The sequence below is a fragment of the Porites lutea genome, chromosome 6 (genome assembly GCF_958299795.1).
Source record: "Porites lutea chromosome 6, jaPorLute2.1, whole genome shotgun sequence".
Lineage (NCBI taxonomy): Eukaryota > Metazoa > Cnidaria > Anthozoa > Scleractinia > Poritidae > Porites > Porites lutea.
The window spans coordinates 3,667,641-3,683,536 of record NC_133206.1 but is presented as its reverse complement, the minus strand read 5'-3'; the positions used below and the strand labels follow the sequence as shown (position 1 = coordinate 3,683,536).

The following is a 15,896-nucleotide window of genomic DNA, read 5'->3' as shown; positions in this document are numbered from 1 at the left end:
TACTGTGATACGTGTTTAATACATATTGACGTTTGACGCTGCTCTCAGTACAAATACAGCGGAGCCGAGGAACTGGGGGACTTAAGCTTTTGCTCCGAGATACCTTGCAGCAAACGTCGAGTTTTGTAAAACGTTTCGTGTACTTAGCCGGTATGTATCACTATGCATGAATGCTCCAAGTCAAACAGAAATATTGTTGTTGTTACTAACCTTAGCCCTATCAGTAACTTCATTTCCAGTTCTCTGCTTTGTTACCATTTTTCATTTCCCCCCCTCCCCATGCTCGTTCTTTCTCCCCCATTCCCCGTTTAAGTAACATCAATGTTTGAAAGCGACTTGTATCTGATCAAAATTAGCCAGTTTCAGGCTTTCAGATAGTGGAACGCAGGAGAAAAAATATACAGGGAGAAGAAAAAAAAAACATTGGAAGAACCGGGAGAGCGCTCGCTTCTTTTACACTCGTAATCCACAATCTGAAAGCCGAAGCTGAGATTGACAGTTTGTTTCGAATTGATGACGTAACAAAGACACCAGCAATAGCTAATAGACCACTTTCGATGTATTAAGAGTTAGCTTACTCCTAAAATGTCTTCTTGTTGCGGTAGAAGTCGAAATTTTGATTTCAATGCAAGCAACAAGACTGGAAAAAAGCTCCAGCAAACAGTAAAAACAGAAGGTTGTTGTCCGCTATTTTGAATTTGCAATTGCTCTTTTAAGACCGGGCCGGGTTTTTGACCTAATTGAATTCCAAAATACCCAGTCTTTATCGTCTACAAAATCGCAAATCCTTCACATAAAAAAATCCACTGAAATTCACAAAAAAAATTTAAAAAAATTTCGGCTTTTTTTTTTTTATAGCGAGGGCCCCTTTTGGTGAATAACCGCTGATAAGTTGTAGTGTAGACGACTCTGATGAAAAGCCGCTGATTTGTTGTGCTCAGCAGACGGTGCTTTAGACACTGCTGTAGCATTTAAGCGGACTGAGCCCTCTCTTGGTCGGTAGGAATACAAGAAAAAACGTTTCGTCAACATTTTGCCGTGAAATATTGGCAAAATGTCGGGTGAATGCTCAAATTGCTCTAAAATTCTCGAATTTGTCGATTTTTCCCTAAAATTCCCGAGATTTTCCAAAATTCTTTTTGATGAGTAAAATTCCAAAAAAAAAAATTATTTCCGGAATTATGTAGCTAAGCCAAGGTGGGCGGATTCTATGTTTCGTGTGGACGGGGGACCGATTCGTGTAAAAAAATTCGCGGTTTCCGGAATATCCGGAATCCATCGTATAGACAGGGCCTCTTGAGGATGGATTCATTTGCAGAATACGTGTTTAGCCGTCGCATTTGCTCACTAGAGTTTTTCGGGGTTGGGATATGCCAAAAACGCCTTCAAACCCTTCGCTACCCTGTATTAGTCAAGAGACCTTTTTTATGACCCTAGATCATTTTATTTCGCACCCAGAATTTAATTGCACAATAGAAATTAATGAATCGATTATTATTATTATTATTATTATTATTAATTTGTACCATACATGTAGACCACGCGAAGCCAACGTTGACACACTGTTCAGTGCTTCCGTCAAGAAAAAAAAACTCGTTCAAGACGTAAATTAATTGTTAAATTGTATGCCCGAAAACCATACTATGTTCGGCGGCGAATACCCGTTAAGGCCAAATGAGGGAGAGCCCCAGGACTCAGGCCGGTTCAGTAAACATGCGTCTGGTATTTTTTATCAACTGGCAACAAAGATAATATACAACAATAGCAACAAAAACAACAACAGACTTTATTTACTGATAATCTTACATCTTTATTTTGCTACCTATGGCTTGTTGAAAACTAGTCAGGGCGTGATGATTTAACAATCGTTGAGATAAAACATGATGTTCTGGTGATTATGTTTTGTCCATAGTTTTAATTTCGTTAGATCTACAGGTCGAACAGTATTATTGACAACTTGAGTCAAAACTCGCTCGAAGAAACACCATTCTGTTCATTAGGGCGCCTTATTCGGGACTTAATTGATTCCCACAAAAAGTCGAAGAACTCGCAGATAGTCAATACACTGCAGCCGAGAAGTAAGCCCATATTACCACCAAGTTCACCTGAAATTGTAGAAACAGACGCGAACATTTGTTATTAAAGTTTCTTTTCCTCTGTTTTGCGTTTTATTTATTTACAAGAATGAACAAGATAGAAAGGACGACTGTTCGCACACGCGTTAAAAGGCTATTACGTTCAGGCGTTCACCTACTCTCGGTAGCCCCATGTTCCCTCGCTGTGTTTTTCTGCTCACTATGTTTTCGCCCCGTCCCCGCTATCTGAATATGCCTGGAACAGGCTAGCACGTGAAATGAATCTACCTCCGGAAGTTAGTAATCTTAATTTTTAGTGGTGTGATGTAATGGAGATAAGCTTTTCAGGATTGTGTATCAACCTTTCGAAACTTTGAGAAAGCGGGGTATATACAAATGCATACGAGGAGATACTTGCTGAAAAGCTAGGTCGTCAATTAGCACGGAAATAAATCCTAGTCAATCAGAAGCGCAACAAGTTGAGAAAAATTGTTACACTGTTGTTAGTACTGTCACAGTCTACGCCGAGTGGTAAGAGTAATTCTCGTCTTTGAGTGTCTGGTACTGATCTGACTAGAGCATGCGAAGCCCTGCATGGCAGGTGTCGGTTCCTTTTTTCGGTTAGAACACCAGGGAACCACGCCTCCTTTTTTGCCTCCGTTCGCGCGCGAAATTTCTCCCTCTGTTCCGTCCTTAAATAACCGGTGCCTGCTACGAAGCCTAGTGCATGCATATAATCTATCCGATGAACCTGTTCTGGATAAAAGAGAGTTTTTGTACTAAAACTGTGATTAACCGTCCACTATTTTCATTTAGTAAGGAGATTCTGGAGAGCTTCCAATTAACAAGTACATAGAAAAGAGTAAAGCCACTGCTCATCTCGAAATTAACGATAAAAATGACCTTAAAAAACTTAAAATCGAGAAATAATTCTTTCTCGATACTTTACTCACCAAAGAGGCTCTCGGATCCATAGCTGGGAACATCTTCCCTCATTTCGTAGGACAGTCGTTGAAAACCCACTTGAAGAAACACATAGTTTTCCCTTAGAATGTGTAAAAAAAGATGAATAAGTGGGTACTTTGACGATATTTGGAACTGTTCGTTACATCATAATCAGTGGATTGATAGTGGGCTGATAGTGGATGACGTTTTTGTGATATCTGGAATAATCAAGGTTAGAAAGTACTGATCAGACACTTACTGAGACCTTGATTATTCCTGATACCACAAAAACCGAATCTAATAACTGTTTAATTACTCACTGTTTTAAAGAAAATAAGGATAAACACAGCATCGCATGGAACACAGTTTGACATTGCTCTTGGAAATCATGCACTGCGCGCACAACTTACAGATTTTTCGGTAAGCTGCTAACAGATAACTAACTAAACTGTAGGTTGCACTGATTTTTAAGATTAACTGTAGGCTCTTAGCCAATGAAAAGACAGATAGTGATTACAATTTATACTAATTGCTATAATTTGCAACTGATTTTTAAAGTGTCGGGACTGTGAGGGACAATCTCGGGAGAGTGAAAAGCACAAAGTCATAACATACGAGTCTGACTGACAAATACTGCAGTGGCTTTGAGAATTTTAACGCTCAATTTTGTTTATGCCATAAGGTTAAAATTTTGCTACTTCTTTCACCCTTCCTCTAATCGTAATACATAATTGGGTAAGATGTTAAAATCATAAACACAATACTCCCTAAATCAATTTAGGTTTGTGGGAAACTGCCCACCTACCCCTCCCCTAAGCTAACATCAACACCTACGCCTTACTTTGGGCAAAAGGATGGCTTAGGGGAGGGGTAGGTGGGAAGTTTCCCAGTAACCAAAATTGATCCATGGCTTCTTATAAAGGTGCTTGTAATAACAACTTACTGCATATATTTGAGACTCTCTGTTTTATGAAAGTAATGATGTAAAATGTTAGCTATTGAAACATCCGGGAATTTGGAATAGGAAACACGTGGTTCGTATTCCAGTTCGGAGCATGCGTTGCTGCAGCTGGAACATGACGTTATATTAAACTGATCTGAAAATAAACAAGAGGTGTAATAGATCCGAAACTTTCTACAATTGATGACTAAAAATATAAGCTATATATTTTAGATAATTTATAGCTTTTAATATTTTAATCTACCTGACATTTTAACATTTTTGACCTGAAGCTTGCATAATTTAATAGGTTTTTAGTTCTTAACTTTTTACTTATTATTACTATTACGCATTCATTTATCTAAGATCATCTATTTTTTCTATTGTTTTGCAGGGCCTCAATGAATATCACTCTTTGTGAAGTGAGCTTCCTGTAAAAAGATTGTTATTATTATTGTTGTTGTTGTTATTATTATTATTATTATTATTATTATAATGTTATTATTACAATGAACAGTACACCCTTCCTATTATCATGAGTGACAAATGACTCTTTAATTATGGCGAGAAATTTCACGGTTAATTTATAATTTGACATCTGAAAGTTTGTCTCAGCGCCAAGATGGCGTTTAACGGTTTTAAAATGTTGTGAATGAAGATGCCAGGGCATTAAAAGACGCTTTAGAAAACTTAAAGACAGGAAAGAGATCTAACAGGTTTTTCGTCGAAAATTTAAGATAATTGTGAACTTATTAAGCCCAAATTGATGCTCTAAAATTTTCAGTTTAACAACAATAACAACAATAAGTTTTATTTGCATTACCATAACAAAGTATTACAGTATTGCAAAAGCTACTTGAAATTAATCATTGATTCCTTGTAAATTAAATATTTGAAATAATTTGAAACGTATTAATCATTGTTTTTTTTTAACCATCGGTAGGATTAATTATTCCGGAGATAAGTTTGTCTATCAATTCAAAGCAAGTTGATATAAATGAAATTAACTGGATGTTAATAAAATAGTCAGTAGATATCATCAGATGTGATAATAAGGACTCATGTGATTGTAGTCGTAGAAACGGTATTTTAGGTTCTAGTTTAGAGAAGAACATATCTCTTATCGAAGAAAACCTTGGACAATCTAATAAAAAGTGAGTTTCATCTTCAATTCTGTTACAATTGCAGAGATTGCATAACCTTTCGTCACGTGGTATATTGTCGTATCTACCTGTCTCAATCCTAAGTTTGTGACTGCTTATTCTCAGTTACTGTAGCCTGACTCGGCCCTTCCCCCCCCCCGAAATAGTAATAACGATTACGAGCGTAATTTTTCACCCGTGATATAAATAGGTATAGTCAAGAAATGATCCCCTAATTTCACTCGTCATCTTTTGATTACACTTGAAAGCAGTAAGTGTTAGCAAGAGCCATAATCATGGCTTTTGGTGTTAGAAAATTGCTCCATCAACCATGATCGTAGAAGCAAATGTGGTGCCTAGTAGAATCCTTTATTAGACTGGCTCCGTTATCTCATATAATGACAAAAACCATATTCCCAAAAAAGGATTACTGCTCTCTGGTCACGGTTTTAACTGAGAACGAATATCAAGAACTCAAAACACAAGGTCATTCTAGAAAGGACACTAGCCACTTCCTTTATCCAAAAGAGACAGATGTCAATTTGTTTTGTATGCGGCTTGCTATTTCCTGCTCCTTTGAGTAAAATTCCATTCAAACGAAACTTCAACTTGAAGATAGTGAAATTTAAACAAGCTTTAGCATTCAGGAACGACTTCTGTGACGTCACTCTGTCCTAATAATTGATTAAATGATTGGCCGATAAGTTTGGCATTGTCTAAATTTTTAGACGAGCGAGGCTAGAGGAGAAAAAGTGCCACATTATTTTCGGCCGCTAATAAACTTTTGCTCAATTTTGCTCTTGGCAGAGTGACGTCAATCATCAATTAACAGTTTTCAGTTTTCGATGCTAAAGATTCCGTAAAGGAGAATTTCAGTCGGATGGGGATGGATTTTTGAGTGCCAGGAGAACGGTCAGTGACTATATAAACACCAGAATGCTTGCCTTGAATTGCCTAGAATGCTTTTTTCAGAGTTAAACAGTTGATTGCAGGTCGATGATCGGATTTTTATTATGAGGGCTATTTTTTATTTTGTCTTAGTTTATATAATTAGTGTTCTATTTTTTTTACGTCAATCTCAGTTAGATCTTATACATGAAAGTCTCGTAGTTTTCCACAACAATTAAAAAGACTGAAGGATTTATTAGTAGCCGAGTGACATAGAATGAACTGTAGTTTTTACCTCTAGATCGCCTAATACAATCATAGTCCCGAGTCGAACACAGCGGTACCGTCTTTGGACCTTAAAGGAAAACAACTCAATGAGATAAATTAGAGAAATTACAAGAAAACAAGTCAATACTTTAATTTTCCGTTCACTATCTCGTTGTTGCAAAGCAACTTGCCTTTTCAATGAAAATAATGCCCAAAATTCCCGATTTCACGCAAATCAAAACTTAACGGGAACAATTATATACCATTGATCTTTAAAGACGAAAAAGCTAACCCTTTTTGATCAAATTATTTTAAGGTTTAAACTCGAAGCTTTATGTAGTGTAAAATAATAATAATTTACTTTAATTTACCGGTATCACTAGTAATAATACTACTACTACTACTAATAATAATAACAATAATAATAATAAATGATGGTTTATTAACAGCATTTCCATAAAAATAGGCTCTACGTTTGCTAAGAAAATATAAAATATATAGTATATATTCAGCTAGAAGAAAAAAAGACATATGCGTGGTAAAAAAAACAAACAAAAAAAAAGGAGAAAGAACGAACGTTGGTTGAGGTTGCTAACCTATTAACTGACTGAAAAACTAACTACCTAACAATGATCAAAATACTGTAACGCCACGATTCCCGGTTAAAACATGGCGTTAAGAGAACAACACATGTTTAATCTGCTACTCAACTAGTCTCACAATCATTTCTTCGCACATGGTTATTACGCCATGTCACGTGACTTACTTAGAGGGGTACCCGCGGGGTTTGCCTCGCGCCACACTACTCCCCCCCTACTTAAGCACTGTCCCACTGCTGGTCCACTATTTCACAGATAGTTTCCGAAAACAACTTCAATTAGACGAAACAGATCAAGTCTCAAATGTTCGTTCATCAACGTGCCAAGCGTCTACAGTTCTTAGGTAATGAAAGGCATTAGCGTATACTTGTCTAGTTGCCTAGACTGTCCTATAATTCTTATCAGTCCCTGAACATTCAGGTTAATCAGTCACCCAAGTTCCGAATCGACATGGTGGCTTTCGCTGCCTTGACGGTCTCCCACAAACACTTGAATCAATCCCAGGTAAACCTTGTACAGTCGACTCAGCTGTTTGACAGCCGACACCCGCCTGGTTGAGGTCATGTGCAACAGAGGTTGTCAATTTCGGACGAGGCTCAGGTTTCCTCACATTCTCAAGCTTGTCACCGTCATCATCTCCAATGAAATCAACATTCTGGAGTCTCGTGGAAACATCATCCTTGTCTTCTTCTGTAGATTCCGTCTCGTCGCGCTCAACTCTCTCTCGCGTTAACCGGAGCTGACTGTCCCTCGTCGACGAAATTTGAATCCACAACCGATGTCTGTCTCCCCTCTTCTCTTGGGCTCGATAACCGCGTCTTCTTTCTCGGAATCCATCTCTCCAGTGGGGGTCCCAGGTAAGGCTTTAATCTGTCTAAGTGAACGACCTTAGGCTTGGCCTTTCGGCTCTTCTGAATACGGTACACCACATCCGATAGCACCGATATTACAAGATAGGGTCCTTCCCAAGGACAGTCAAGTTTGGCGTTTCTCCCCTTCTTCCTCCAAACGTTATGCAGCCAAACAGAAAAACAATAACAAATGGTCTACCGGAAAGCCGTTTGTCGTAGTTCCGCTTCTGCCGTATAGCTGCCTTATTCAAATGACGCCTGGCCAAATCATGCGCACTAGCCAATCTCTTTTGAACAGCTTGTGCATAGACCGTCTTGAGTGGTGATGCATCAAGTGGTCTCTCAGTTATGACATCCAGGGGAACCTCCAGTTCCCTACCCAACATCAAGAGGTTAGGTGAAACCCCGGTTGACACATGAACAGCACCTCGATAGGCCATCATGCAAGTTGGAAGTTGTAGATCCCAGTCTGTCTGGTCTTGCTGGATCTTCCCACGTAACATTTCAGTGAGGGTCCTGTTAAAACGGTCCACCTGTCCGTCAGACTGGGGATGCAGTGGAGTGGTGCGGGTCTTCTCAATGTCTAACAGCCTGCAGACTTCAGCAAACACCTTTGACTCAAAGTTAGTTCCTTGGTCGCTATGAAGCTGACGGGGTACACCGAAGCGACAAATGAACTCGCTCACAAGCTTCTCTGCAACAGCGGTGGCCTCCTGGTTGGGTATTGGATAACTCTCTGTCCATTTAGTGAAATAGTCACTAACCACAAGTATAAACTTGTTCTTTCGCGGGGTTTCTGGCAGTGGGCCAAGAATGTCAATCGCAATTCGTTCCATGGGAGCTCCCACCACGTACTGCTTTAACGGAACACGACGTTTGCGTCCCCAAGCTTTCTTAGACCCACGGACATGGCACCTGGTGACCAATCTGTGAACTGCTGAAGTAAGTCCTGGCCAGTAAAAACGAGATTGAAGAGCGCCTAGGGTCCTTCCGTATACCACGATGACTTGCAGTCGTATGACTATGATGAGCATCAAGGGCAGCCTGTCGAAGACTCTCGGGAAGAATGACCTGGTCAATAATCTGATCACCTCCGTCACTTTCCCATTTGCGGCAAAGTACACGGTTTCTGAAGAGCAGCTGGTCCCACTGTGACCACAAGGTCTTCACAGCACAACTCTGAGGCGACACATCTTCCCACAATGGTTTTTCTCTGCCGGCTTCCTTCTAACCAATAATAACCTTGAGATCAAAGTCAGCTTCCTGTTGTTCCCTCAAGAAAGTTGAACTCCAGGTTGGTTCTAACTTGACAGTGGCACAAAGAGCACCAGCAGGTTCTTCATAATTCACAGGTTGTTCGTTGTCCTGGCAAGGGACATGCATAACAGTCTGAACACCCACATCAACAAATGACGCTCGCTCCTGTGACTTCCAACCCTTAAACCACTTACAACGGACATCACAGGGTCTACGGGAAAGTGCATCAGCATTCAGATGTCGCTGTCCTGGTAGGTACTGGATCTCGCAGTCGAAAGTACTCAAGTAATCCATCCACCGTGCAAGTTGTGACTCGGGATCTTTGGCCTGGACAACAAAACGCAAAGGGGCATGATCAGTTCGAATGCAGAATCTTGTACCTTGTAGGTAATGCCGGTGTTGCTTAACAAACTCAACGATTGCCAAGAGCTCACGACGGGTCACACAATAGTTCCTTTCAGACTTGGACAATGTCCGACTTGCAAACGCAATGGGTTTTTCCACCCCGTCCTGAAACTCTGACAACACTGCCCCAATGCCATGGTCTGACGCATCTGTGTCTAGCACAAACTTTTCCTCCCTAGTAGGGTAGGCTAGGACTCTACCGGACGTAAGTAAACCCTTCAGCCTGTCAAAAGCCAGCTGACATTGCTCTGTCCAAGCAAATTCCGCCTTGGCTTCCGTTAGCTTGTACAACGGCTTAGCTATGGTCGAGAAATCAGGGATGAATCGGCGGTAATAAGAGGCAAGTCCAAGGAAACTTTTGACCTTCGTGCTGTTTTCTGGGGTGGGCCAGGTGCGAACTCGCTCCACCTTTTCAGGGTTTGCAGCAATGCCTTCGTCCGTGACCACACGTACGAGGTACGAAACCCGTTTCTGGAAGAGAAAACACTTCTTTGGCTTAAGTTGTAGTCCTGCCCTAGCTAGTCGCTCGAACACCTCTTTCAACCGTTCTAATTCTTCTTCAAACGTGCGTCTCATAACTATCACATCATCAAGATAGGTCAAACAAATCTTCCAATGTAGGCCCTTCAAAACAAGTTCCATCAATCTGGCAAAGGTGCTGGGTGCTTCAAACAGGCCGCTCGAAGTTACGAATGCTGCCGTCTCCTGGGTGCCCGCATCTCTTGCCACTTGCCAATAACCTGAAGCAAGATCCATAGTTGAGAACCATCGGGAACCACTCAAAGCTGCAAGAGAATCATCAACCCGAGGCAATGGGTAGGCATCCTTTACTGTCACTGCGTTAACCTAGATTTCTGAATGATATATGAGCAAGATTTCCAGGTTACATTGTCATCTACAAGAACACCAACAGCCATAGTGTCGATTTACTGAGTAAGACTATTTGTATCACCGTAGTTCATAATACCGGCAATACTGTGTTTCATTCACATTACTGAGTCATACACACAAACGGAAGTAAAATGGCTTAGAAAAAAAAATTAAAGAAATTAAAACTATTCTAAACCTGGAAATCCAGGACCACGGCATCCACATTGTTTGATGGTGTAGTTTGAGGAACACTCGAATGCACAGCCGTCCTTTGTGTATCTTTCAACTGCCATAAGTTTCAATTGCCTGCAGTTCGTTTTGTAGGGTGAAGGAAGTCTCTTGATCTAAGAAAAAGGTACATAGAGAATACTTCATGCAAACTGCTGGCGTACGGTATTTACGCACGAGTTGTTGACGTATCAGAAATCGAACGAGTGAGCGCAGAGAACGAGTAAGATTTGTGATACAAAAACAACGAGTGCGTAAATACCGTACAAAGCACTTTCCATGTGGTATTGTTTTTATTATATACGTACTGAGACATTCATCATTTTGGCGGCCTTTTTACTTTAAATCTTCAAAAATGCTAAAAATGGCCGCTACACACTTACCGCAAAATGACAACGAAAACGAAGTATCAGCTTTTAAGTAAAAACGTTTGCTAAAAACATAAATGACGGTAAGGATATGAGGTAATCGAAGAACTATAAGTACTCTTAACTGTTTGTTCTTAATGCACAATTGAAAATCAGTGAATTTAAGTAAAATGGCCGGTTTTAATATAAGCTTAAGCTTATTAAATGAAAGGCAAAGTAGCTCCGACAAAAAGCACAACAAAAGCTTACGTCTCGTTCTGTTTTTCCCTTTCCGCTGTTTTTTCGCCGGCTCTCTACCGTTTTCTTTATTGACAGTAAAACACATGAATCTATTCCTCTCCATTACCGTAATGTTTTTCACTTTTTTAGCGAGAAAAACTCTTCGAGTAAAACTTTTCTCGTTGAAAGTGTGCGAAGCGGCGCTGCAAGTTGCAATAAAAGGCGAGAATTTTGGCGCGAAACCCGCACCTCTGTGGCTTCTGATTGGACATATCACTTTTCTCACACGTGAAAAAACATCGTTCGCGATTCTGATTGGAGGTATCATTCTTTTCACGTGTGAAAACCATCGTTCGCTTCTCTGATTGGCTAGAACTAATTGCGTACGAAAATTTACGACGTAGCTTTTTGGTGAGTATTTCTCAGTATGTATATAATAAAGTAATATACCAGATATTTCGCTCGTTTTGATTGGAAGTCGTCTTTCCTTTATGAGAATTAATGATATATAGTGATCCACCTCACAGAGTTGTTCATTACGTCGCACAGAGCTGAACAGGTTTCAAACATTATACCAGAAAAGGCCGACTGAGTTAAAATTCGACAAAATCAGTTTAAATTTAATTTTGCGAAATGCTGAACAACAAAAATTACCATGCAAAAATAATACTAAAGAGAATTTTTTTCCGTTTTGGCCGTTTCGGTCTGAAAAAGAGTGTAGATGTTGCCTACTGTGGTCTGGAATCAGGTACGGTTTTCGAGCTGAGGGAGCTGCGGGAGTGTGCGAACGTATTTGTCGTTTCCATTCCAAATAAATAAGAAAGAGTAATATGTCTAAACTAAGGAATGATGTCATAACTTTCTGCCTATGGATTTTGAAGGCCTGGTCTGAAAACGTAAAAAAATTACATTTTTTGGTCTGAAATAGGGCGACGATTTAGAGAAACGGGCGGTACAGCCCCATCAAGAATTCCAAGTAGTACCCCAGGGTCAGTAACTCACCTTTGTAAGCTTGATCAAGGCAGACGCATGGGTGCCAGGTAAGACATTGAAGCCGTCATAGCGGTTGATAAATGTATTTTGTTCGTGCACAATCACTTTCAAACCAGTAGAGAATTCGTTCAATGTGCTCTCTTTGGTTTGAACATCGAGTAGAATGCTAAGACCAAAATCAGCACCTTCATAAGTTGTATGATGCAATGGAATGTCATTTAAACCTGAGTTAAAAGTGAAGCAGAGCCCTTCTTGGGTCAGATGCGGAACAAAGTCCTTATCGGAACATGTGATTACAGATTTGAAACGGCAGTAGAGGACTAACATGCTACGCATTTCATGGCCATATCTGATAAGAAATTCCTCTTCATTGTAAAAACGTTCTGATGACCGATTCAGAGCGTCTATTATTTTCTGTTGAGTTGACTCATTGCAGCCTTTTACCAAAGCCGGTCCAAACCACTGATAAGCACACAAAAGAGCCTGGCCACAGGTGAGGTTTCCGCGAACACTGCGAGTTTCTCTGCATCCACTAATGTTTAATCCCATCTGATAAAACCTCTCATCATCATCAGCCACATCGATCTTAGATCGCATAAACATGTTCAGATTACAAATGGTTACGGCAGGGAAGGTCAAGCCATTAGTCGGTGTTTCCAGTGAAATTACTGTCTTGATCGGCAAAGAAAAAAATTTTCTTAAGCTGATGACGGAAAGAAATATGAACAAGCTTGCAGCGGCGAAAAGAAACAGAAGCCAAATAGTTCGCTTCAAAGGAGAATGGTTTCTATGGACGACGTGTCTAAGTCCGTGGAGAGTTGTACTGGAAGCAAATTCTGTCCATTCGTGGGAGTCGGGATTTTCTGGTTTCATTTTTTCATTCGCAGAATTTGGGCCATCATCGATGGGCCTCACAACCACTTTCCTTACCATACCTGAAAATCAAACAATAAACAGAACAAATAGCAGCTATAAGTAAATACGTTAAATAATTCAGTTATTATGGCGTTAGGCCATCTACGGGGTGTTTTCTTGTTTCTCATATCAATTTTTCAAAATTGTATAATTTGTACTCGTGATAATGATATTTCAAAGACTCATAGAGGTAAACGGAATCTGTTTGACTCTTTCAGAATCAGATAACTATACAACTAAGTTTTTAATAAACTATTTTTACTCCTGATGGCTGAAACCACATTTTTATCGATTTATAACCAAAAAGGTAAAAATCTATCCGTAAGAATCGCCTTTGGGTTTTAACATCGTCGTTAAGAGAAGATAACCAATCAACTTATGAAAGGATTCAATAAATGTTTAAAAAAAGATTGGACATCAAATGTCCAAGGTTTTCGGATGAAAAAATAACATCACTTTGGCCGTTAATTTTTTTTCCAAGCCTGCGGAGAAGCCTACCGATATCAGTTTATAACATGCAAAACATGAAATGTAAGGTTTATACAACACCCGTTTTGCGATCTGCTAAGAAAAATAAAAGAAAAAAGGAAAACGGCGATGAATTTTTTCGCCACTATCAGCAAAAGGAACAAACGTTTTGACTACATGTACATGTGCAGTTAATAGTTTTTGGCTTAAATGTAAATCTTTTTTGTTACGCAGCTTCGTGAAGTTGCATTGGCAAATTAGCAAATAAAAAATTAAAACGCTGCCCGCAAGAGTGATAAAATCTCTCAAAACCTACACTAACTCAGAACGAAGACTGTTGTCACTTTTAAAATGGCTACGACAATCCGATTCAGTATCTGTTTGTAATCAGTTACTTTACCTGAATTTCGCATAAAGCCGCCCGACTTACTGATAACACACTAATGGATATTAAACTCCTCGACTGTCCCACAAACTGAATCAGGGCAAAGTCTGACTGAGTAGGCAATTACTGTTTGTTTTAAGCAGTTTACATAACTTGGTATGTCGCCCGAAAGTTACGATTGTTAGAAAGCCAGCGAGGTAGCAGTTCGTTGAGGTTCACAGTTGGTTGTTTGACTGTACAACTAACAAAACAGCTGCTCCATCACCTTGCCAAAAAACCTGTTAATTTAATTATGAGCAATTTCATAAATTTTAGGGTTGATTTCAGTCTCATGATAATGATGCATTACCAAAGAGAAAAACGTAAAAACAGAATATAAAAGAAGAAATATCGTTGTGTAATGTTATTGGATGGCGTCAAAGGAAATAAAAAAACGTTATTTGTTGCTTTCCTCAAAATACTGAGGTCGGTAATCCGTTATCCGATTTGCTTTTTATCATATCTCTTTGTCGTCATTCAAATATTTGTGCCCATGTGTAAGAAAAATAAGGATAGAAACACATATAAACAGTGTGAAATTAATTAGGTCCATGCCAATTTTGTTCATTTTAGTGGATTTTGACGTCAAGATCCAGTCCTCTATACTGTATTGACGTGTTGTTTAATTAGTAGCCTGATATGGTTTTTGTGTCTCCTTGATGTCAGCCTTTCGAAAAATGTGACCCCACCAAAACAGACTGCAAAGAAAAAGGTTTATTTTTATTCTCCTTGTGATTTTAATATGACACGGAAAAGCGAGCATTGCGGATTTGTTTGTTTTCCCAGTACATTACTATTTTCTACTTTAATTATTTTGCACTTATAGATTCTTCTGCCTTCTGCATCAACTTAGTTCCCAAGGTCCTTCTTCGTTCTGTCCCTTGGAGTGAGCATAAAGGTGAGAAGGGAGGGAAAGATACCGTAAGAGACAACCCTGAGACACTCATGTGTCAGATTTCTCAGCGTTAAATCTTTCGAAAATTTCGGAAGGCAATTCCAACCCCATTCTTCTTTTAATATTGAGTGGATAACTGAGGACTTCCGATAGACTCCAATACAGCACTGAACAATACAGAGTGGGCAAGATATAGCGGATACCCACATATGATTGGCTAAACGAATTAGCAATTTTTCCCTTGTTCTCGAAAAAAAAAAAGCAATAATAACAAATACTGCGACGACGACGACGATGATGATAATAAACATCACTTAAACAGAACAATGTTGTTATCTTTGTAATCTCATATATCTTACAAATCATTCATTCTTTCTTGAGGAAGTGAGAGAGGACACGCGAACGCTAGTTGCTTTTGCCTAAATATCATGATTTGAGTTACAGTGCAAGGGAATGGGACTGGCAGAATATGTTTGCTATAGTGAGATTTCGTTGTACGATGATTCTTTTCCATATATTTTACTAAGAATATCGTTCGGTTAATCTGAGGACTTCGTTATAAGAGGTTCGCTATATCGAGGTTCCACTGTACCATCAGTACGTCAAATGGCGAGACTTATAATAATTTGAGTAAATGACATGTTCTGACCTGAACTAAAGCCTTTCCAGAAAACAAAGGGGTGTGAGACGCCTCAGTATCGATAAAACCTGGCCTTCCGAGTCTTTATATGCATCGAAATAATACAAAAATAATACGGGTTGTGATGGGACGATTGTTACCTAAAATCAATCCTCTCATTACTTAAAATTGTGATTTTGTTTTGAAATTGTGAATATACATTAGTACTAACGCGAGTTTTAAAATAGTCTGCGAAGCGGACGGAGCGCAAACAAAATCTTGCCCCTCTTAATATTTCATGACAGGTTATTGTTGCAACGAAAGTTCCAAGTGCGACAAATGTAAATAAATGATTCGATGAAAATATTTCAGTACTTGAGAAGATCGTCAAAAAGAGGTGTTATATTTTGAAAGAGAGAGAAAAATAAAGATGACGGGTGGCATTTAGAAAAGACGTCTTTTTAAGGGGCATTTCCGCTGACTCATTACAAAGTACAGCATCTAATATATGTAGAGTATATTGTCACG

At 39.3% G+C, this 15,896-nt stretch overlaps 1 protein-coding gene across 1 annotated transcript; it reads right to left on the bottom strand.

Annotated features, from left to right (window-relative positions):
* Window positions 1–1,833: 1,833 nt before the first annotated feature.
* On the bottom strand, window positions 1,834–13,909 carry LOC140941629 (acid-sensing ion channel 1C-like). The gene is made up of 7 exons (XM_073390651.1): window positions 13,831–13,909; window positions 12,057–12,982; window positions 10,436–10,583; window positions 6,286–6,345; window positions 3,964–4,117; window positions 3,029–3,120; window positions 1,834–2,105 (listed from the first exon to the last, which is right to left on the bottom strand). The coding sequence occupies exons 1-7, from the start codon at window positions 13,841–13,843 to the stop codon at window positions 1,963–1,965; spliced, it is 1,536 nt and encodes a 511-aa protein (XP_073246752.1). The 5' UTR covers window positions 13,844–13,909; the 3' UTR covers window positions 1,834–1,962.
* Between the last annotated feature and the right edge of the window lie 1,987 nt (window positions 13,910–15,896).